The sequence below is a fragment of the Dreissena polymorpha genome, chromosome 4 (genome assembly GCF_020536995.1).
Source record: "Dreissena polymorpha isolate Duluth1 chromosome 4, UMN_Dpol_1.0, whole genome shotgun sequence".
Classification (NCBI taxonomy): Eukaryota; Metazoa; Mollusca; class Bivalvia; order Myida; family Dreissenidae; genus Dreissena; species Dreissena polymorpha.
This window is the reverse complement of record NC_068358.1, coordinates 133,972,625-133,997,640: the sequence shown is the minus strand read 5'-3', so window position 1 is coordinate 133,997,640 and position 25,016 is coordinate 133,972,625. Positions and strand designations below refer to the sequence as shown.

General features: G+C 34.3%; 1 protein-coding gene across 1 annotated transcript in view; it reads right to left on the bottom strand.

Annotated features, from left to right (window-relative positions):
* Nucleotides 1-25,016, bottom strand: part of LOC127878809 (uncharacterized) — a 122,621-nt gene that overhangs the window by 20,892 nt on the left and 76,713 nt on the right. Inside the window, exon 13 of the mRNA XM_052425337.1 lies at nucleotides 22,553-23,614. Coding sequence (XP_052281297.1) covers nucleotides 22,553-23,614 — 1,062 coding nt within the window. The remainder of the gene's footprint in view (nucleotides 1-22,552; nucleotides 23,615-25,016) is intronic.

Below are 25,016 nucleotides of genomic sequence, written 5' to 3'. Positions count from 1 at the left end.
AGTCACAAAGAGAAACTCTTCATAGTTATGCTCGTAGCTATACGATGCAGCCTTAACAATAAGGTCTTCTACATTTCTGAGTACTTTTAAACCTGGCTGATCAAACCTGTCCTGGACACAATGTATAACTAGATCAAGAGCTTCATAGTAGGTGTGTGACTGTAGTAGTCAGCCACGGAATCTGGGAAAAAAATTTCAGCATCTCCCAACTGAAACCGTTTGGGTACTTTTCATTTTCTTGGCATCGATGGTTAATCGACATCCAGATTCTCTGCCTTTTGGTTCACATCATCGAAAAACTGATTGACTGCCTTTTCATTTCTTAATGTTTTCAGTTTTTCAATTGTCAGCATGGCCATAATGATTGTCCGGACTTCTGATGCAGACAGGTCTTTGTGCTGCAAACCTTTGCTCAGATTGTCAGTATGACGCATCAAAGACTGACCAAGCATGATGCCAAATAAAAAGTAAAAAAAATTCATTTGTGCTTCAACACCTTAAATTCTGGCTCTAATGTCAGTGTCTTTTGATAAAACGTATGACTCTTCCCATAAACTTTGAAGGGCTTCATAGTTGTCTAGAACACTCTGGAGACTGTTTGCCTTCACAGTCCAACGGGTTGGACACAGTGTACGTAATCCAGAAGTTTCAAGGGCGAAATTGCGCTTAATTTTTTCAAAAATGCTGTCGTGTTTGTTTTGGAGAAGATTCAACAAGTTTAGACATCTCGTATGTGGTGTCAAGAGCATCACGCATGATTTTCGATTGTTTAACTGTGTCTCCTACTGCTAGGTTCAGTGCATGCCCATAACAGTGGTTATATGCTGCCCTGGGTTCTCTGTCCCTTTATTTGTTTAGCAACACCGTTCTTTGCCCCAGACATATTATTAGAGCCGTCGTAGCATTAGATGTCTTTCCTCGTTTCTTGGACAAAATTTGTCTGCATCTTCTGGTATAAACATCCGGGAAAAATGGAGTGTAGGGTGACTCGTTTGTACCATCGGAAAACAACGAAGTTAGAAAACGGATAGAACTACCGGGATTTTATCACTTTTGCAACAGAATCAGTTTTGTATTGAAAATCGGCGGATTTTTTAAATAAGGAAGCATGATAAAATATGTCTGATCCAGAGGAGATTAAGCAATTCATCTCCTAGCTCAGCCTTCTTTTCTCTTTTTTTTGTCAAAAAGTGGTAAGGCTATAGCCTGGCCGGCCGACGGCCCACAACGGCCCTGCTTTGTAGGTTCTACAGCAGATTTACCACAGTTTAACCAAGATATGCCACAATCTTTGATGGTTGTAATACTTAACCATTTACATATTTTGACAAATTTGTAGTCCCTCAGAAAGTTAAATTTAATTAAAGACCTTTCTTACTACTCAAATTTTAAAGACTTCCTTTCCAACCCTTTGATACTGATGAGGAGCAAACAGCATAAAACCTGAACAGACTGTGGGTTACTGAAGCAGGCTGTTCTGGTTTTATGCTGGATGCAAATAGCCATTTCCAATTTATTTCTGAAGGGGAAAGGGTTAAAACTGAGCATCTGAGGACTAGTAATATACACTGAGGAATCAGCTCATTTAAGACGATTGTAAAAGTTTCTGCTAAATTAGGACTTTCTAATTAAGATCTATTATGAATGTACAATCATATGAATTTCAAATACTTTGATCTATCTCTTATTTCACTTTGATAACGATGCATAGAAACATTACAATAATAATTCCAAAAGGTAATATGCCTCAATCTTTGCATTGTTTTTTCCCAGCGAGTTTAGTCAATTTAAATGCTGCTGGAAACAGAACAGAACCAAAGGGCAAGCATAGCAATCTGAACTGTATATTAAGAAAAATGTATAAAACATAATGCAGTCTTTTAATAATGACAATAAATCAGTCATGACGTATCATGGTTAAACATGAACACCCATTAATGCCTCTACCATTACCACCAGAATAAGTCAAATAGTGCTTTGAATTGGCGCAATAATTTAACGTCTATTAAGAAAGACAATTGTGGCTGGGTCATAACATATGAATTTAAGATGTTCAAAAATGTTTCTCCATGATCAATAAGAATTTCCAGAGATATTCTTCAAATATCTTTTCTTGAAGGGTAATGCGGATGCCAGTTTACAGTTTAATAATCGAACATATCCAAGAATGAGAAGACTGTAAACAAGCATCGCCAAAATTTTAACTCTAGCAAAAACTTATAAGTGGCAGATCATTCGTAGCAATAAATAATCAAATTAAAAACATATATAATCTTTAAAGTGTGGTGAGAACTTGTATTTTTAGTTTAGCTAAGAAAGAAAGTTCACCATTGTTAAAGCTGCAAGAACTGAGAGAAAGCACAAGAGTTTAAACACTTGCTTCAAAAATTAAATCATCTATTTAAGTTCAATAACGATGAACATAATGACCTTGAGAACACAAATAACCTGCCATTAAGGACATATAAACTAGGTTGCACACAGTGATAATGATGATGATGTAATTAGCAGCAATTAACGACTAGACAGTGGGGACAGCTCCTACCCTGTTACATGTCAATCATAATGTCCTAAGGCTAATTTATAGTTACTCAATCACTAAAATGATCAATACACAGCAATAAATAGCATTCCTTCAGATTTTTTTAGTACAATACCTGGAAAAGACATTAGCAGAAAACTTAATAGCAGCAGCAAAAATAACTATTTCTATAATTCCTTAAATACTGTATACCAAATTTAAATCAATGATATTTCACTACAAATCATATAGAACATAAAATAAAATGCTTATATTTTCACCTACCTTACACTGTCCAAAGTGAGACCTTAGTCAACTTCTATTAGAGTATCAATAACTTTTACAATTGTGCATGATAAACACATATAGAAAAGATGCCTTTTGCAAAACAAAACAAGTAAAAAGCTGTTAAAATAATCCAATAAGATGCCATCAACAAAAGATTATGTAATTCTGCTGCTATTCTCTACTTTATTAAAAGGGATAATTAGTAACAGTGCCATAAAATCTGTTGAGTGGTGAACAAAAAGACAAAATACCTACACAGTAAATATTAAGTAAACATCACAAAATGCAAAAAAAATCTCTAAGCCAGATTACATTATGAAATGATTTTTGAATAGATTTTGAACCCTAGTCCAGAAAGATTTACTGCTGGGTTAAATACATGTATTATTATAAGTTTTTTTTACAGATCTTTACAAAGGTAAGTAATGAAAGGGACAGGAAACAGTAACTTTGGGGTCCATTTTACAATAGACATGTTGACAATAAATGAATTTGTATTCCTGTAATTTTCTTGTACGACCATTGTTTGGTCAATCAAATTTAACAGTCTGGTCAGAATTGTGACAACTGCTTGATTGTACTAAATCTTCATATATTTTTTAATCTCAATCAAAATGTTTTTTTAATGTGCCAGAATGATCAACTCAAATCAATTAGTGAAATACAGATTTTAAATGCAAAAAAACATATTTTTAAACAGTTGTTTAACAACCAGTTTTATAATCTTAACCTCAGAAAAATCTGCCAATATTCATATTGTTTTAGAAGTAGGACAACACAAATGTTAATAAAATAATTATTGTGAAGCATACAATATTTAAAAACAAAATTATAATGTTCATTTTTGTTCATGGACAAAAATAATCTTAATATTAATAATGGCTCTTAAAAAACAGAAAGTTAAATTTTTCTTAAAAAGTAATTTAAGTTTAAATATGAAAAATCTTACACAACTAAAGGTTACAAAAATCAATATATCTTTTTTCTGAGTTATTTATATGTCAAAACAAAACTTGAAATATTTTATTGTTAAAGTAAACTCGAAACTGAACCCCACCTTTTAGAATCTCTGCAAACATACATTTCATATCCAAAGCTTCATGAATCAATAAATAATCCTGCGTAATAATCTCTCATAACTCATAACACCGGTTTTATATGCTCACCCTAAGAAAACTTTCTTTGACCTCACCCAAGCAGTTCAAATATTTTATAAATATGTACAATGGCGCTATCGAAGAATTTTAAATCTGATATGCACACACAAGATACTTTAGTCGAAACTGTCTCTTTCTTGTGTCACCAAGACATAATAAGACGAGCTAATTTTCAATACATGTATGTCAATTAGGTCATTGCACAAATATGTCTTTCTATTCATTGTAATAAACTTGTTACTGTTTTCACTTCACTTAGAATGTATTGTGAAACATTAAACAGCCAAAGTGCATTGGGGCGAGGTAATCTTTATAGATCTTTACCATCCAGCGTAAATATTCCCTCAGGGTACATAACTCTGGATAGTATCTTGGGGTTTGAAAGGGTTTAACTGCTATTTGCCAATGTTTTACAGTGAGATGACAATAAAGTTTAATGACTTTCATGTTCCCATCGCTTCGGCTATACATCAAATTATGTAAATTGTCTATCTGATTTATTATTGTATTAATGCATTCCTTTTTGTAAATTGCTTCATATTAAACTAAGGTAGCATGAGTGCCCATGTGAATGAATTGGCAGGTTGACAATTATTTTCATAATTTAAGTTTAGTTTATAATAATTTAAGTTTAGTTTATTAGATTTGGTTCATGTACTTGGCCCCTTTTTCATGACTTTATGATATTAAATGTTGTAAAACAACAATCAAACAGTTATGTCAATAGATACCTTTTATTACTACATATCATCAACTATAACTTGATTTCACCTAAAAATAGTCTATAAATGTTAACGTGGTCTGATTCTTATCTCAAGTTTGCAAAACACAAACTTAACAAAATCAAGTGACTGCACTAGACAAAAGGTATTAATTTGTTCATGAATTCATGTGTGCAAATACCAAGATGTTGTTCTAAACAGCAAACTTGAACTTATAATTTTGTAATTTAAGTAACAGATTTTTTTCATTTTTCATATGAGAAAATGAATACAAGCCACATATCAAATAATAAACAAAAGAACAATTAAATGAAGCACTGTTTGTAATAGGACTCACATAAGCCACACTCTGTGTAAACCAAACTTAATGCATGTGCATAAAGTGTTGTCCCACGTACACTAGCCTGTGCAATCTGAACTGACCAATCAGCGACAACACTTTCTGCCTTTATTTTATTTTATGAAATTAGAGAATTTCTTTCAACAAAAAATAAATTGAAATGGAAAGTGAGGTCACAGATTAGCCTGTGCAGACAGCACAGGCTAATTTGGGAAATACTTTACCCACATGCATAAAAGCCCAGTTTTCCCATAGCGCAGTTCACATGTTCTGTATGAATCTAATTGAATAAGGTCAATTATGACTGTTGTCTAAATTCAATGATGCAGACAAAAGTCCTGCTTCGATCACTGCATTTTTTATGCTTTTCATTTTTATATAACACAGTGCCTATACCATGTGACTTAATTTTTTGGATCTGTGTTGGGAGAATAAAGCGCGACCCATTTAATATTTTTAAGGATCTGTTTTTAAATATTTCACCATTTTTAATGGGATAAAGTGGAGAGCCTGCTCATTCGTAAGAGTTTTCTATAGGTATCATGATCTTTTTAAACAAATATATAAGTATTTTTTTCAGTAAAGTGCAACCGCGGTGAAATATTTAAAAAGACATTATTAAAAATGTTAACTGGGTCGCGCTTTGATTCTCCCAACACAGATCTTAAAAAGTCACGTGGTATAGGCACCGTGTATAATTATAAAGTATAAAATAAATTGTCATGGACAGTCCTTATTACCCATATTTAAGCACACAGTACATGGCTGTTGGTGTCCTTACATCAGCGGTATATTTTGTTGAATCCTGACAATCCTGGCAACAGCCATTAGAAGCAGGAATGTTATCAGGGAAGCAAATATTTGTGAGGGCTCAGAACATTGTCATATGCTGGGAGAACAAAGTATCAGTTGACTCAATGGGTTTGCAGTAGATTTTCCTTATTTAATCAGCTGGTTTAAGGAAAGCACTAAAACAGCAAATGATTGTAATTCATTAACAATATAGTATCTATTGTTCTTTGCAGCCTACTGATAGTTAAACAAATTCATAAATATTTTCTTTTTTTCCTGGTTATTTTTTTTTTCAAAAGGTGTCTTTGTTGTAGAAAATCACACAAACAAACTGCAACACACAGCCTTTTTTTTTAAAGAACACATCTTTTGCTTCCTTTAACTTTTTTTAATGTGGGTAAGCAGTTGCCATGAAACTCTTGAATATCACTGCTCAAAATGACATTTCACAAATTATGGATGACTGAAGTCCAGACATGGTCAGCAACAAAACAGACATTTTGTAACATAATGAAAATTATTAGAAATCAAAGGAACTCATTTGAAATATTGTTTTAACATTGTTCAAATCAGTAATAAGCATGGTCAGGCATGTGTTATTAATTAATAATTCAAAGTACATGACTTTTTTTGTATACCGACAAGTTAATCAATTTACCTATTTGGTATTTAACTTAAGTTCCTTTTTCCAGAAATGGCATATCACTCAACCTCTTTTCAATTGCCAATTATGTTATATTTATGCTCCACTCATTCATCTTGGTTTTTACAAAGTTTTAATAGATACTCTCAGAACAAGTTCATCACGCATGTTCCTATACAATTAAAAGTGACATCAGGAATTTAATGTAAGTATATGTGAAAAAAACACAAATTGCCTATCACAATTTTCAATTAAGTCACCATGCTTCATTGCACTAAAAATCCATAAAGTACAGATTTTCAATGGATATGAAAGACCGAACAATAGTAAAGTTGTTATGCTTAAGGACTAGTTCATTTAAATAATTACCAGGTATCTAAAAATATAAAGAGTCAACAAGCTTTAGTTAAAATTCAGATGAAAATGTGTGATAAAAAGATGTTTATCACATTGTGTTGCACAAGTCATTTTGACCTTTACCTATCACAATAAAGATATTCAATTTCTTGTTCTTCTCAATACCAAAACGATTAATCCAATTCAAACAGAAAAAGAAGTCGACAATGAGATAAAAGTTTTAATACATGTTAAAGTTGAAAGAAGAATGTTTGAACAGCGGTATTGAATTAAAAATTCCTATAACAACACAAATTACCTTTTATGAAAAGTTTCCACACCGCACCAAATATTAAACTCCGTCACTTAACAGACAGCAGTACAACACCATCTACGACAACAAACACAGGATTGAATGACACGTCCGATTAACATTGTAAGAATGTCTTGTAAAGCATTGCCAAATATTTTCTTTTCTATTTAACGACAGAAAATGTTCAACATTGACAGATACAACTTGACCAGATTGTTATGTGAGATACTCTTTGCTTACAAAGAATTAAGGAACAAAGAAGGAACCAATGTGTTGAAGCTTTTAGCCTTAACAAGGTCAGGCAAAAAATTGTCCACTAAATACAGGACAGCAATAAAATATGAACTGGTATATATATATATATATATATATATATATATATATATATATATATATATATATATATTATATTAAATGCAATGCACAACAATACATATAAAGTGGGTATAATTTCATTCAAGTTATACTATTCAAATAAATTGCATTTAACATCAGGGAATGAATGAGCATCCAGCAATTCAAACTTTAGTACATTAATATTAATTTTACGAGTACAATGTATAACAAATACACTAGCACATATGTATTATGTTCCATAAAATACTATAATAAAATCAAGTCTGAAACTCTACATTTTTAAACATGCACAGCATAGTCAACCATTCCGAAAGTGACAGAAACCAAATCCTCTTTATTTAATCAATACGATTTATGTAAAAGCAGAAAGTCAGAGGCCATTCCTCTTCATCATGGACAATAATGAATAATGTAAAAAGAATGCACAAAAAATGCCTTATCAGTTGGGAATTAAGTGACTATAAATGTCTTGTTTTGATACATTTAAACATATTGCATAAAAATATAGATGTTTATTTCAAAAGCAAAGAAAAAACTGGTGGTTTGCAATTCGATTTGTAGGATTTGTAGGAAAAATCAAAGTCTTTGGCTTTACTGAATCAGAATAAATATTTTTTTATTTTCTAAGAGAACTTAAGGGACTTCCAACGAATAAATAAGTTTAAATAAAATGCTACCAGGTATCATCAATTGTATACTTGATTGCATACTTGTTTTAGTAAGCAAGGGTGGATTTCATTGGTTTTCAAAGTAAATATATTTAAACTCTCAGATTTGTCTGTTTATCACATTTAACTATTTTCAGCCTTGTCACAGACATTACTTATGACCCGGGGACAGACCTGCAACCAAATGGTCAACTGATAAACCATTACAGACAGAGTGGCTTCAATATACTGACCCAGAGGACAGATCTACAGCAAAATAGTCAACTGATAAACTATTACAGACAGAGTGGCTTTAATATACTAACCCAGAGGACAGACCAACCAACCAAATGGTCAACTGATAAACCATTACACACAGTGTAACTTCATATACTGACCCAGAAGACAGACCTACAACCAAATGGTCAACTGATAAACCATTACAGACAGTGTGACTTCAATATACTGACCCAGAAGACAGACCTACAACCAAATGGTCAACTGATAAACCAATACAGTCAGTGTGACTTCAATATACTGACCCAGAAGACAGAACTACAACCAAATGGTCAACTGATAAACCATTACACACGGAGTGTCTTCAATATACTGACCCAGAGGACAGATCTACAACCAAATAGTCAACTGATAAACATTACATACAGAGTGACTTCACTATACTGACCCAGAGGACAGATCTACAACCAAATAGTCAACTGATAAAACCATTACAGACAGTGACTTCAATCCATTACAGACAGAGTGACTTCAATATACTGACCCAAAGAACAGACCTGCAATCAAATGGTCAACTGATAGACCACTACAGACAGAGTGGCTTCAATATACTGACCCAGAGAACAGACCTGCAACCAAATGGTCAACTGATAGACCATTACAGACAGAGTGACTTCAATATACTGACCCAGAGAACAGACCTGCAACCAAATTGTCAACTGATAGACCATTACAGACAGAGTGACTTCAATATACTGACCCAGAGAACAGACCTGCAACAAAATGGTCAACTGATAGACCATTACAGACAGAGTGGCTTCAATATACTGACCCAGAGGACAGATCTACAACCAAATAGTCAACTGATAAACCACTACAGACAGAGTGGCTTTAATATACTGACCCAGAGGACAGATCTACAACCAAATAGTCAACTGATAAACCATTACAAACAGATTGACTTCAATATACTGACCCAGAGAACAGATCTACAATAAAATAGTCGACTGATAAACCATTACAGACAGTGACTTCAATATACTATCTCTGAGGACAGACCTGCAACCAAATGGTCAACTGATAAACCATTACTGACAGAGTGGCTTCAATATATTGACCCAGATGACAGACTTGCAACCAAATGGTCAACTGATAAACCATTACAGACAGAGTGCTTTAAATATACTGACCCAGAGGACAGACCTGCAACCAAATGGTCAACTGATAAACCATAACAGACAGAGTGACTTCAATATACTGACCCAGAGGACAGATCTACAACCAAATGGTCAACTGATAAACCATTAAAGACAGAGTGACTTAAATATACTGACCCAGAGGACAGATCTACAACTGAATGGTCAACTGATAAACCATTTCAGACAGAGTGGCTCCACTATACTGACCCAGAGGACAGATCTACAACCAAATAGTCAACTGATAAACCATTACAGACAGAGTGGCTCCAATATACTGACCCAGAGGACAGATCTGCAACCAAATGGTCTACTGATAAACCATTACAGACAGAGTGACTTCACTATACTGACCCAGAGGACAGATCTACAACTGAATGGTCAACTGATAAACCATTAAAGACAGAGTGCTTTAAATATACTGACCCAGAGGACAGATCTACAACTGAATGGTCAACTGATAAACCATTTCAGACAGAGTGGCTTCACTATACTGACCCAGAGGACAGATCTGCAACCAAATGGTCAACTGATAAACCATTCAATTTACCCCTTTAAACTATGTTTGCAAGGGTATTATAAATGCTAACATGTTTGACTGTAAAAAAGATTTTTTTTTCAGTTTTTTAATAGCTGCACAAACAATATATTATTTTTGCATCTACTTTCAGCTTTTTTCTTTTCTATTCTTTCTAGCTTTTCCTTAATCAATCTATAAGGGAGAAATGTTAACTCGGCACAGTTATTTTAACTTCATGTTACAATCGATTGGGATCTACATAGGTAAAATATTTCAAGTATTTAAAGACACATTAGACACACTTACTTTGTTTCACAATTTCTTAATTTCCACATTATTGCGCACTAGTCAGTCGGATCTACTTATTTAATTACAGTTATCGGTTACTCTTTCATAAATAGCAGCTTATTAATATACAATAATATACACTTTTGTAAATCTCAGGATAAACATAGCAAATTACCTTGTAATACATATAAATTGTGTTTCTTAATGTGAAAAAAAAGTGCTATAATTTATATTAAGCTACTTATTCAAGCGTGATTGTATTTAAGCCTTAAAGGTTTTTTATATCCTATTGATTCCGGTTCTTGGTAAAAATCAGTACAAGGGCCTGTTGAGAAAACTTTGAGAAGACTCCCATAAAAATGTGACCTGGGACCTGATCCTTATTGCTAGACCCACGTCACTTGGGGGAATCGATCAATTCATTTTAATTTGTTCAAGACATAAGTTATCTCCTCGGTTTTGCTATGCTATAAGGTATTCACAATGCATCTTCTGGAGAAAAATCATGTTTAACCTGAGACATTAAATACTTATTGTTGTCATAATGAAAAACACATTTTTGTTAGGATGATCATCATTTGTCAATGTTTCATATGGCAGGACACTCAATTGAATGTTAAAATCAATGTTATGTCAATGTTTGCTCATCCAGTATGTTACTAATTATCGTGCCAACAAATGTCACACTCTCACAAATTTAGAATTGCATTCCTATAATGCATTCGGTTTCTTGGCTCACTCATTTATGCACCTGCCCACAGTTGATTTATAAAGGTGACAAATAAAACTTTTAGTAAAAACTTTCGCCTTACAAAGTTAAGAAATATCATCTAGAATAGTCATCATAATTATACACAAAGGAAAAATAAACTAGAAATGGCGCGGTAGAGGCAGACGCGTATCCCCACGCCGCATGTTTGACCCAGGGGCGCCCCAGGGTTGGTAATGGGGCCATGCATAGTTGAGATTGACCGTATTGTCATAAGAGATGGTCAGTATCAATTTGAAGTGAATTGGTCTAGAAATAAAGAAGTTAAATGTAAAATCACCTAAAAAATGTGTAAAAATCTCTGACCAGGCCCCACCCCATCCCCCATAACTTTTGACCCAAGGATCAGATCAAAATTCTAAATAGTGCACTGTCGCACATATGCTCATAGCTACCATGTGTGTAAGTTTCAATGTTCTAGTGCTAATAGTGTAGGAGGAGAAAGTGGCCAGAAAAGACGAACAGACAGCAGAGATAACCCCATAATAGATTTCAAAATCTAAACGGGGACCCTAAGTTCAAGGTCAAGGTCATGGTGGTAAAAAATGTTATGCGCATGGAAAGGTCTTGTCCAATTACACAAGATTACAAAATATGAAAGCAATATCTGAAGGGACACAGCCGTTATGCGCTTTTTTTGAATTGCAGTGTCATATTTCGAAACCAGAACGTGGACCCCAAGTTAAAACATTTTATGGGCATGGAATGGTGTTGTCCAGATACAAATGCGTACCAAATATGCGTAGCAATATCTTAAGGGACACAGTGGGTATGAGCCTTTTTCGAATCGCGGTCGCAAATTTCGAAACCTGAACGCTGACCTCAAGTTCAAGGTCACAGGGGTCAAAAATTGTATGCACATTGAAAGGTGTTGTCCAGATACACATGCATACCAAATATGAAAGCAATATCTGAAGGGGCACAGAAGGTATAAGCCTTTTTTGAATCGCGGTCGCAGATGTCAAAACCTGAATGCTGACCTCAAGTTCAAGGTCAAGGTCACAGGGGTAAAAAATTGTATGCGCATGGAAAGGTGTTGTCCAGATACACATGCACACCAAATATGAAAGCAATATCTGAAGGGACACAGTAGTTATGAGCCTTTTTCAAATCGCGGTCACAGATTTCGAAACCTGAATGCTGACCTCAAGTTCAAGGTTAAGGTCACAGGGGTCAAAAATTGTATGCGCATGGAAAGGTGTTGTCTAGATACACATGCATACCAAATATGAAAGAACTATCTGAAGGGACACAGTAGTTATGAGCTTTTTTTGATTCGCGGTCACAGGAAAATCTCTAACCCGGCAACACCCCAGCCCCCATAACTTTTGACCCAGGGGTCAGATCAAAATTCCAAATAATTCAACGTCGCACATATGCTCATAGCTACCATGTGTGTAAGTTTCAAGGTTCTAGTATTAATAGTGAAGGAGGAGATAGTGACCAGGACGGACAGACAGCGGAGATAACCACATAATCCCCACCTTTTCTCCGAAATGCATGGGGATAATAAAAAAGAATATTAATGTAAATTAACAGTTCCTTTTACAAGCAACAAGGAGTCCCTGTAAAAATTGTGCAAACTTAAACCACAAATGGAGGCAGGAGTATGCATTCAGTTAAATAACTTGATATGCATGTCATAAACAGTAATTGCTAAGCAAAACATTCAGGTATAGATTCTTTAGCTGTGGTTACGAGTAAATGTCAACGCCTTTGCAACTGCAATGTCATTTAATGAACATCTATATAAACATTTATTTAATACCAGCAACACAATTTCAAAATATACAGTCAGTTCTGTACTCCAATTTTTAAATATAAATTTAATTATAATAGTTTAGAATTTTAAACATTATATTATACCATTTTAATCATATTAGAATCATGAACATATATACATAGAAAATTTATCCTTATGACATTTGTTGTAATGATTATTTTCCAGTTCGAGAACATTAATCATTTTTAAACTTCAGAACATTCTACAAACATACCTTGAATCAGCCCTTAAAAGGAGTTCTACATTTAGTAGTTAGTTTATTCCAGTAAGAAATCAATTAAAAAATCTATAAGCAGAGCTTTTTTATGTCTCTCACACATGTGCCAGTAACTTCAGCTTAGTCCATTTTTATTTCAAACTATAACTGTTATTTAACAAACCAGCATTATTAAGTACATGTATTAGCTCTCTCCAATATTATCCTAAGCCTTTCAATGGATATACGCTATCTCAACAATGTCATTCAAGGTTAGTTCTTGTATACCACACCACCGTCTCGAACAATTCATTAAAAAGCATTTTCATTCAAATGAAAATTTTGGGTAGTTATAAAGCAATAAGATTTCACTCATGGGTTCCGCTTCACAAGGCCCCAGGTTTAAATTATAAAATATAAATGGTTAAAAGGCTTCCAAGTAGTTAAAAGTGTCCAATTACATAATTATATGGTGATTTACATCCACAGATATTGGACAGAGTTTCCATTTCCTGAGGTAGTATTTGGTAGTTGTTTTGCCAAAATGACATAAAAATGAGCCGCGTTCTGAGAAAACCTGGCATAATGCATGTGCAAAAGGCGTCGTCCCAGATTACCCTGTGCAGTCCGTACAGGCTAATCAGGGATGACACTTTCCACTTTTATGGTATTTTTTGTTTAAAGGAAGTCTCTTCTACATAAAAATCCAGTTAAGGCGGAAAGTGTCGTCCCTGATAAGCCTGTGCAGACTGCAGTTTTTTCAGAATGCGACTCAAATAATCATGGGTTCTTCTCAAAATGATTTAATTCAGAATTTGAATGTTTGGTACTTAAATATTAGTTCAACAATGTCATTTGTTTGGTGAACTATTGTTGCCTCATTTTTGAATCCTAATAATTTGGAATAAAATTTTTAATATTTCAGTTAGAACATAATACATGAAGATTCTGAAAAAAGTAAAATATTTTAGTATCATAAATAAAAATAACAAGTAAATGATTAAGTTTGAATATATACTATGCAACACACAATGTCAATGTTTTGATTTAAAAAGTTTTATAATAAAAACAATTAATACCTGATTCACATTACAATGTGAAAGAAGATAAACATTTGATCTTCCTGTAATGTTCCTGTCATAATTCACAGTATCAGTTGTAGCTGTCTAAGTGATGCATCATGAAACTACTTCGGCTGATAACATTTCATTTACATTTAAATTGAGCCATCAAAACAGGTGGACCATAAAATAATTAGCATTTTACTTCTCAATGCTTGGCTTAATCATAATGTTCCCATCAGTTAAATGTATAAATATGTGGGTTGTAACTATTTAATCTAAAACAAGAATGTTAAAAGGCACATTAGCTACACAATCTAAACCCTCGAAATACATGTACTGGTAATTTTATTTTATTCAAATTAATCTTATCAATATTGTGGTCTATGATGATTTTAAAGTAAATCACTACAACAACAAAAATGAATTATGTATAATTGCTCTTTAAAGGGACTTGTTAATAGATTTTCGTTCTTTAGAAAAATCTCATTAATTAATGTTAACATTTTTCTTACCCAGGAGTGTTGTTTATTTTATTTATACATAATTTAAACATTCTTTTCTTGATGGTCATTTTTCTAAACTGTAAATAAGTCCCTTTCAATTAAATAAGCTAAATAATTATGTTATTGTTGTCAACAAAGCCATGTTGAAAGGTTGAGCATTAATTTGATTGTATGAGCACGGATGGCCGAGTGGTCTAAGCAATAGACTTTTACTCCAGGGGTCAGTGGTTTGAGGCTTTGAGGCTTACTTTATATCTATCTTTAATTTTATTCTTGTTTTTTTTTACTGGAGCTCTTTAGATCCAATGTTAACATTTATCAATATAAAGCATTTAATGACATACTTCAATACAAAAATTGCCAAAATCTGTGAAAAGGCCTCTTTAAAGGTATCTTTTCACGATTTGGTAAATTGACAAAATTGAAAAAAGTTGTTTCAGATTCGCAAATTTTCGTTTTAGTTATGATATTTGTGAGGAAACAGTATTACTGAACATTTACCATAGTCCAATATAGCCATTATATGTATCTTTTGACGATTTGAAAACTTAAAAATTATAAAGCGTTGCAACGCGAAACGATTGAATAATTTGGAGAGTTCTGTTTTTGTCGTTTGAATTTACGAAACTACGAAGATTGCTTATATAAGGTATAAAATACTTAAACTGTGTATACCCGGCGGAATAGCCGAGAAGGCTAATGCGTTTTTACTTTAGACTGACTCCAGGACTCCGGGGGTCACTGGATCGAGCCCTGGTACCGGCTACTTTTTTCTCATTTTATTCTTGATTTTTTACTGGAGCTTTTAAGATCCAATGTTTACATTTATCAAAATAAAGCATTTAATGACAATCTTCAAAATATGCCAAAATCTGTGAAAAGGCCCCTTTAAAGTTGGCAATACCTTGTGTATATTCAGTGTAAAAAAGGTTATGTTTTATGTTTCTTTTATGTTTAAAGAAATTAAATAGTTTGACAGAAATTACAAATAATTTTACATATTTGTCATTTACAGTTAGAGTCATTCATCAATATATTTTAAGGAAAATATGTTTTGCTCTTTGGATTAATTTAAAACTTATTATCCATTAAACATAGTTTTTAAAAAGTCATATATTGTGATTCCAAATGAATATTGTCATCTTAACATTGCTTTTTTGACAACATTTAAACTTGTTTGCTTAAACACTTTTTTAAACAACAGATATAAAGCATTGCTGTTTTGAATCCCAACAGAAAAGAAGGAACAAATAACTCTTAAGGCATTATTACAGTTTTAGTAAAGACACAATTCTCTCCCTTTGAAATGAACATCAATAAATCCTAAATTAACATTTTTTAATAAGGATTCAATATAATTGCACATTATAAGTGCAAATTGTCCCTCCTGTAATTGAAGATATTTTACTGGTATATATGTAAATGCTTAGCCTATCAATAGGCTGCACTGAAAAGAATTCTTTTGAAAAACTTGTTCTTTATATTAATGCTTAAAATGTTGCTTCTTTTTAGTGTCAGAAAATTCAAAGATAAAAACTAAATTGGATATCATGATATGTATATAAGAAATGTAAGCATACTGCTAAATTTTCCCATCATATACCACTTTCATCTTTGCAAAACATGCTTAACTGAACAAAATGTCATTGTCATTCAAGACAACTAATTATCTTGTCTGAAAAGGTGTCTTTGTACCAAATGTTTGCAATGAAAGGCGATATTTTTAACACACACAACTCAAGGAAGAGATGAATCATATGCAACACTTTCATACATTCTTTAGCAGAAACAAAAGATCACGTCACGATGAAAACATTTGCCTGCATAATATAATTATTTGCCAAAACCAACATTTACACAACAATTGAACATTTTTTAATGTATTTACATAATGAGTTTAGATATATTCTCCTTTTATTCAGTGTTATTCTTTTTCAGGATTCTGGCAAAATACAACAGAATCAAAAGTGGCATACTTAAAAAACAACAACTTCATGATGTGTTGTGCAATCATTCTATTGAATATATCAATCAATTTATTTATAAGTTTAGATTTATACAGCTTTAGTTTATTTAGTATAACATGCACAATACAGATTTTCAGATTTCAACCTTCCTTACAAATCAAAATTTAATAATGAATTCTAATTTTCATATCTGATTTTAGATACAACCCATGGTATCAATTATTCTGCAATTTTACCATTAAATTGTCAGTTATAATTGCATCTAGTTTAAAGGCAATAGTATAACTATCATAATTAATTTCTGATTCTAAATAATAACAAGAGCTTTGTCGCAGACGTGACAAATACCCCCACATGCCGCATTGACACAGAATATTTTGCATGTCGTCTTCACAAAAAACAGCGGACACCATGCTCAAATCAATGCTTAAGATCATCTAGATACAACTTCTGACCAAGTTTGGTGAAGATCGGATGAAAACTACTTGAATTAGAGAGCGGACAACATGCTGAATGTTTAAAACGCACTAAGTGACCCAGTGACCTAGTTTTTGACCCGGAAAGGCCCATGTTCGAACTTGGCCTAGACATCATGTAGATATAACTTCTGACCAAGTTTGGTGAAGATCGGATGAAAACTACTTGAATTAGAGAGCGGACACTTAATACGGACCGACAGACAGACCGACAAACCGACCGACCGACAGATAAGTTCACTCCTATATAGCCCCCTAAACTTCGTTTGTGGGGGTATAATAAAGAAACAAACAAATGCAAGTTGAACATTTATTAAATGTCAGTTAAGAAATTGGCAGAAGATGATTTACAAGATGACCTATTTTACATCAAACATGATACAATTTTAGACATAGGTTCATAACTAGGCAAACTCCCTTGTGTCAACATTTACACTTCAACACCGTTATTTCGAACACCGATAATCTGAAGTCGCCGTTATTTCGAAGTATTTTTTGGGTCCCGATATTGGTTCTTCTTTGTTTAATGTAAAATTTCATTGTTAATCCGAACTTCGTTAAACCGAAGAAATCGTTAATTCGAAGTGATTCAGTCGGTCCCAACACTATAATTCGCACCTTATTAACAATCTTTAATCCGAAGTCAAAACTGCAAAATACTGAGCGTAATTTCACACCTTTGTCGTGGCTCGTCAAAAGCCGATAATTACACCTTTGTCGTCTGCGTGAACGCCGGTGTTCAGAGAGACATCGCATATAAGTTAAAAAAATGGTAATTAATTTACGAAAATGTATTAATATGTATGTATGTCTGATAATTTGTGCTATTCATTATATTTTATATGTTCTGTAATAAGACAAAAACAAAAACAAGAAAAATAATTGTTTTATTCCTCCGTTTATTACAAGTGGAAATCTATTGCTATCTGACTAGTTTACGCTTTTCAGTAAGCGTGTAACCGAACCATGTGAATTCCACAACGATTCATTTTTTACAGAATCAAAGAAGTCTTCTGTCAAATGTTTATTTCCAATTATCGTTAATCCGAAGTTTTTTTAACGGTCCCGACGACTTCAAAATAATGGTGTTGAAGTGTATATAAAACAAATGCGTATAAAGATCCGGCACACTTGCACATGTATTTATGGTATAAGTGTGACGCTATAGGTCAGCATGTGGAATATATTATATAAATATCATAAGCAGTTGGAGCGTCTTAGCGAAGCCCAAGGTGGCAGTATTGTGACATCAGTACTATAGAGGTCCAGTATAATATTAAACAAGAATAGAGTTCATAAAAGAAGTACCGTGTAAAACAAAACAAGTCAATCTCACCAGGTCTCGAACCAGTGTCCGTTTGTATGAAAGGCTATTGCCCTAACTACTTGGCGATCCAGACTGTTTTGTTACAATATACATTTAATACTTTATTTAAGCAATCCATGAGTTGAAACATAGTAAATAATACAGAAACAATCTGAGTTGTGTATGTTATGTTGCAATTTCCATGGTATACTTTATTTTGAACGCGATTCATGTTACCACAAATTTAACGAAAATGACAGAGACAATCTGAATTATTAAAAAAAAATAATTGTATGTAACAATTTATACTTTTATTGATTTCACATGATGAACTCTCATAAACCTTAATCTATTTTCAGTACGAGTCTACTTCCTATGTGTAATTTCCCTCCCTGATTTACAGTATTTTTTGGGGGGAAACCTGTCATTTTGCCAATCTGTCCACACATTCCTTGAAGGTGTGCTGTTCAGCTTAAGTATTGACAATGGATGGAAAATATATGTCGAACATAAAACTAACAATATATGATGTGCATATGCTTATCATTATATGGTGCAACTCATGTAGCCACACATAAACTACACTAGCTAAGCATTGGAGAAATACTTGTCATTGCTCTATACAAACAACACTTGTAGTTTTAATATGGCAAATAGTGCAAAGTCGGGTAATTTCGAGAGTCGTCTATTTCCGACACAATTTTCATAAATCATTTGCAGTAACTGCACTTTTAGATGATGTAACGATTTCGTCACTTAATATATGACGTATGTTAATATATGTCGTCACAGTATCATCTTGGTCAATCAAGCTTTTCGATGTTTACCGAAAAGGTGAGTCACAAAATATCATGTATATTAAAGTTTCTTGATAAATCTCTTCGTTATGCAATTGGCTAACAAGGGTGAAAATCGGAAGCAGTGATTTCCCTTCGATATTTGTTTAAAATAATTGTATTTAAGCATTGTATTGAGATAATTTGCGTTAAAAATTCACATTAGCATATACGTCATTGTTTTTGCGCTTTTTTAAACCACGATGTATGGGTGTCGAATTTACCCTACAAAATACCGTTGCGGCGGGTAATTTCGACACTTTATAAACTAACGCAGTAAAAAATATGAACGTTTAATTTTTAAAAATAGCATTGCTTTATTTACAAAATCTAGAATTTGATTAAGCTTTTTTGAACTTTTTTTCCAGATCAATGTCTCGACAACTTTCAGCCAATTCAAAATATTGGCAATATTCGCCATCAAAATTGGAAGCAGCAATTAAACTTGTAGAAAATGGGATGTCGAAGAAAAAAGCTGCTGATACGTTTGGAATACCGCGTACAACTCTGATAGATGAACTGTCTGGAAAATCATCTCTATGTTCCTCTCCAGGGCGAGCAACCGTTCTTACACAGGCTGAACAGCAGGTTCTCGTTGATTACTGTAAGAAGTGCGCGAGAATAGGGTATCCTCTCAAGCGACAGGAATTACTTGTAGAGGTGAAGAGTCTTAGATCACGACGGCAGAGCTAATCCTTTCAAAAATAATCTTCCTGCTAAGGATTGGTTCATTGGTTTCCGTAAACGGCATCCGGACATTTCGTAGCGTACCCCTGCATCTCTCGGACATCAACGCGCAATCATTAACCAAGGCATGAATAGCAAGTGGTTTGAGAACCTACGTGCATTTCTAATAGCAGAAGTGGATGATTGGAAAAACCTCCTTGGTGATCCAAGGAGATTTTTCAACGAGATTTTTCAACGCTGATGAAAGTGGATTTCTGCTGTGCATCAATACTGGCCATGTACTTGCTGAAAAGGGAGCTCGACACGTATACCAGGTTACAACAAGCAACAAGCAACAAATCACAGTGATGGCATCTTTTAATGCTTGTGGTGACTATGTACCGCTGTTGAGCGACTATGTACCGCCGTTGATTGTTTACCCAGGTGAGCACTACAGGGATACCGGAATTGACAAGCTCCCATCTGCGATTTATGGCCTGTCTGAAAACGGTTGGATGGACAGCCCGCAGTTTGTGGCATTTTTAACTCATTTGCATGAGTAAATACATCAGAAGCACATTTCCAGACCAGTCATACTTTTTGTAGATGGACGCATATGAGCCTTGCTACAGCGCAGTTTTGCTATAAGAACCAGATAATTCTCTTACTGTCTCCTTGAAAACGCCACCCACTAGCTGCAACCTTGTGATGTTGGTTTCTTCGGGCCACTGAAATCATCTTGGAAACGTCAAGTGAAGTACTGGCTAACAGAACATCTAGGCCAAAGTTTCACTAAAAGGCATTTTCCAGGTGTTGTCCCAAAATGTTGGGAAGATGTCACAAAGATTGAGACACGATCCATGGGTTCAAACGTTGTGGACTATTCCCATTATGTCCCGAAAATGTTGACCAATCGAAACTGCATCCATCTGAGGTACATGCTCCCGCCACTGCCCCTACCATTAGCGACGCCGTTGCCACAAGTAAATCAGGGATCACGGAACGCGGCGATTGCGACCCAAACGCAGCTATAACCTCCCCAATCATTACGTCAGAGAAAACTAACAGCAGCTATACAGACGGTTTGGGGATGTCCTGCACCACAAAGCTAATCAACCAACCTTAGCGATCTGTACAGCCGAATAGTAAGACCGTCTCACCGTCAACCAGCAAATTGCATCCTTCGACAGGAAATGAAATTATGCACACAATCCCGTCCCGGAAGACGGTGACCGGAACGAGTGGGTGACCTGCACCACACCAAGTGTTCAAGAAATTGGCATATTACTTGCACGGGGTACGCTATTCTTTTCGAAATTCCGTTTGAGCAAATTCCAAATTACCCTTTCATATGTGAAAGTTGCATGTAACTCAAACGGTTGCGATGTTATAACCAAATACTAACGTAAATGCACACTTATGCATTCCTGCATTTGACTAAATGATTATTGTGCATGTTCGGTTTGTTGGTTAAAAAAAACTTATTATTTTCATTTGCAGTTAAAATAACTAAAACATGTTAGTAAAAAAGAAATGTATTGTCACTTAAATAGTTTGTGTTAGTTATTAAGATCGAGATCTGTTTTTCATGTTACAAATATATGTACAAGATTACTATTGTTTGAATAAATCAAGGATGAGATGTCAATGATGTATATCATTAGATTAGAACATGTATCTATTAATCAAAACATAAATGAAATAAGGTCCATGAAAATAAACATCATCACATGCCACAATATCATGCGCATTCTGCTTGCGCCTTCAACACATAATTAACGGGAGCAACGCAATGCAAAAAAAAGGTTGTGCTATTATAAATTGACTAAATTATACAGTCACATTAAGAAAAACAATTTTTTATTGCAGTCTAAACTTATTTTCTATATGAAGAAAGTGTCGAAATTAGCCGCCTAATGTCGAAATTACACTGCTTTATACATAGTGAAATGTGATCTGAAAACCTAATGTATGGTATTGTTTTATTGCACAAATCATCACGGAATACTTCTTTTAATATTGTTGATATGTTTAACAATTAACGATGCCGTTAATTTCGACAAACAGTTTAGTTATGCGCTTTAGGAACTTAAAGTGTCGAAATTACCCGACGTTGCTCTATATATTTCCACTACCAAAAAATACGTATTCTGCACTTATGAAAAAGCATAAGAAGTTTACAAAAAAAGTGGGATGGTCAAATTCCAATAAAAAAAAGAAGCTTCCCTTGAGTACACAATCTATCCAACAGATCAAAACTAATACACTTGCACCTCCACTCATATCAAATACCAGTTTCCTGAAATTAAGCCTAGTGGAGCCCTTGTAAGAACCATAAGACACAGTAATATAATGCTAAATATCTAATATATATCTGGGCATACCATGTGCTAAATATCCTGTGAGGTATTAGTTGGGGTTATAACTATACAAAACTATTTATAGTGATTTAATCATGGTCTTAACTTTATATTGTCCATTGAAAATGCAATGCAACAATTATTTTCATTTGCTAATACAATGTAACTGGGTTTTAGACAAATATTCACCACTTCTGTCAAAATATATTGATTGTTAGAAGGTATTGCAGACTAAAGCTTTGCAGCTATATAATAATAGCATAACTGACCTGATAATAGTCTCTTGTTGACCCATAACTCGGCACAATGCTTATGCCAAGGTTTTCATCCGGATCTTTTTCAATAAGCACTTGGTAAACTGCAAAACCTCCAAAGCCATCATCTTCACTGTCAGATAAGTCCGGCTTTTTTGTAATATGCACTTGTTTTGATCTATCGGATTTATTCATGTTGGGCCCTCTATGTCCCATGTGCTGATTATCAGGCATTGGGGCCGGGGATATGGAAACTGCTGGTAGGTCTTTTTGTCCTCGTCTTATTCCCAACATCACTCGCAATGGCATGTCTTTGAATACTTGAATGCACTCATCATTTGTCAATTTTCTTAAATCCATCCCATTAACTGTGATAATCTGATCGCCAATACAGATACCTTTGCTACTTCCCGTCGCTCTGTATGCAGCTCCCCCTAGTGTCACACTTTTCACAGCCACACAGGACACCTTGCCATTTTTCCCATCCTCAATACCTAATATCATACCGAGGTTTTCACCTGGCAGTCGATGCAATACCACATTCTCAATCGCATCAAGAGAACTGATATGCCCACTTACTCCCAGTTTTTGGTAACGTCCATACACTGGGCTATTTGACCCAACGGTGTCGTCTGCTTCCTCTGACCTTTGGTCGTCATCATCATCTTCAGATATCTCCCCTGTCCCTGGTTCGTGCTCGTGTATAGGATACAACGACCCTGCCCCATTGTACGTACTATCGCCAAGGGATGCTCTTCTCTGCATAGAATAGCCTGCATACCCAGAAACAACATGGCGGTGATTTTGGTACTCCACCGAGTTGTCAGTCAGAGGATCCCCATAGTAAATGCCATATTCATCAGAATCCTCGCTGTTCTCAGACGTCAGACCAGCATACGCCGAATCCCAGTCTGATACATCTGATTCTGTACCGCCAGCATCACTCTCCATGTTGCTGGCTCCCTGCAGACTACTGGCTCCCTGCAGACTACTGGCCCCCTGCAGACTACTGCCAATCAGGTACTTGCCCAAGTCTAGTCCAAGAAGCTGGTACTTGTTTCCCAGGTTTGAGTTCCTCTGGAAAACAGAGTTTAAATCGTTAAATTATAAGAACTGCTTCAGGTTTCCTCTGCAACATGTATCTATATCATCTGGTATTTTCCAAACACATGAATTCAGTGTTTTAGTAATTATTTGTACTGTCACTGCACAATAAAAAACATTGTCATTGGATAATCACTACTGGTAAATTGTCACAGGTGTGTAATAGAGAAGCATGCTTGAAAATCACAGCGTATCCTTTACATTTCATTGTATTGCTTTAAATTTATAATGGTGACTTCAGTATTACAGTAATATTACACCAATATTACACAGACACAATATGGAATTTATTAGGGGGTATTCAACTCTTCTCTTGTTCAATGTATTTACCAGGTTTCATAGATTTTAAACTTATTTACCACAGATTGTAAGTTTTAAAGACAGTCTCTTTGAAATCAGAACACGCACTATAAAGATGTTCTATTCAAGTACTCCAATATATTTCTTTCTTTTTTTTTGTTGAAACAAAACTTTCGTAATGACACTTGCAATTCACAGAAAAAAAACTTGCGTAAGTAAAGACATTAACAAACAAATTGGTAAAAAAACACAAAAAAAATTATGCTCTTTCATGAAAACAAAGTAAAGTCATGTTGAAAATCAAATCTTATAATTTTCATGAGTTTTCAAATAACTTAATAAATTGGTTCAGTTCAAAAGTGAACTTCCGAATCTGTCTAAAGTGCATGCATTAATTAACTTATGTGATCTGTCAAATCAAATATCTATCTTGATTACCCACCAAAAAAGACATGTGTCATGCAAAACTGTGTCTTATGCCATCTGCAGCCAGCGTAGCCCCACCCAGCCTGTGAATTGCTACACTGTCTTCTTATAGATCACAAAGCCTTGAGGAATATATAACTGACAGGAAGGCTCCTGACCAGACAAAGCTAATGCTGCATATGTTCTAAGACCCATTTTCACATGATGCGGGTCAATAAGCTAAGCTACGCCTAAAGCTGTCATACTAGAAACTGTCAATACATTATTCTTATTCAAAACTACTTATGCATGTACATTATCTATTGAGACTTAATGATTTGTTATTATAATTATCATGAAAATCTGACTACCTCTGCATCAGCCTGTATGAAAAATCCATCAGAAAACAATACCAACACGGCGAACACTTCAAAAATTTTAATAACAAAATTTCAACAAGTACATCAATATTGACCAACCTTTTGAATACTCTTTTCCAATGCTTCATCAAGTCAAATACATGTAGGTCATTATACAGTTTCTGAAGTGCTCTAAGTGATCTAAATAATTACAGAGTATCAACACAACAGATTTTTATGTATATATACCTTTGTTTGGAAGACAATCCACCTATTAATAATTCAGGCAAGCTTTTCTGAACAGAAGTCGG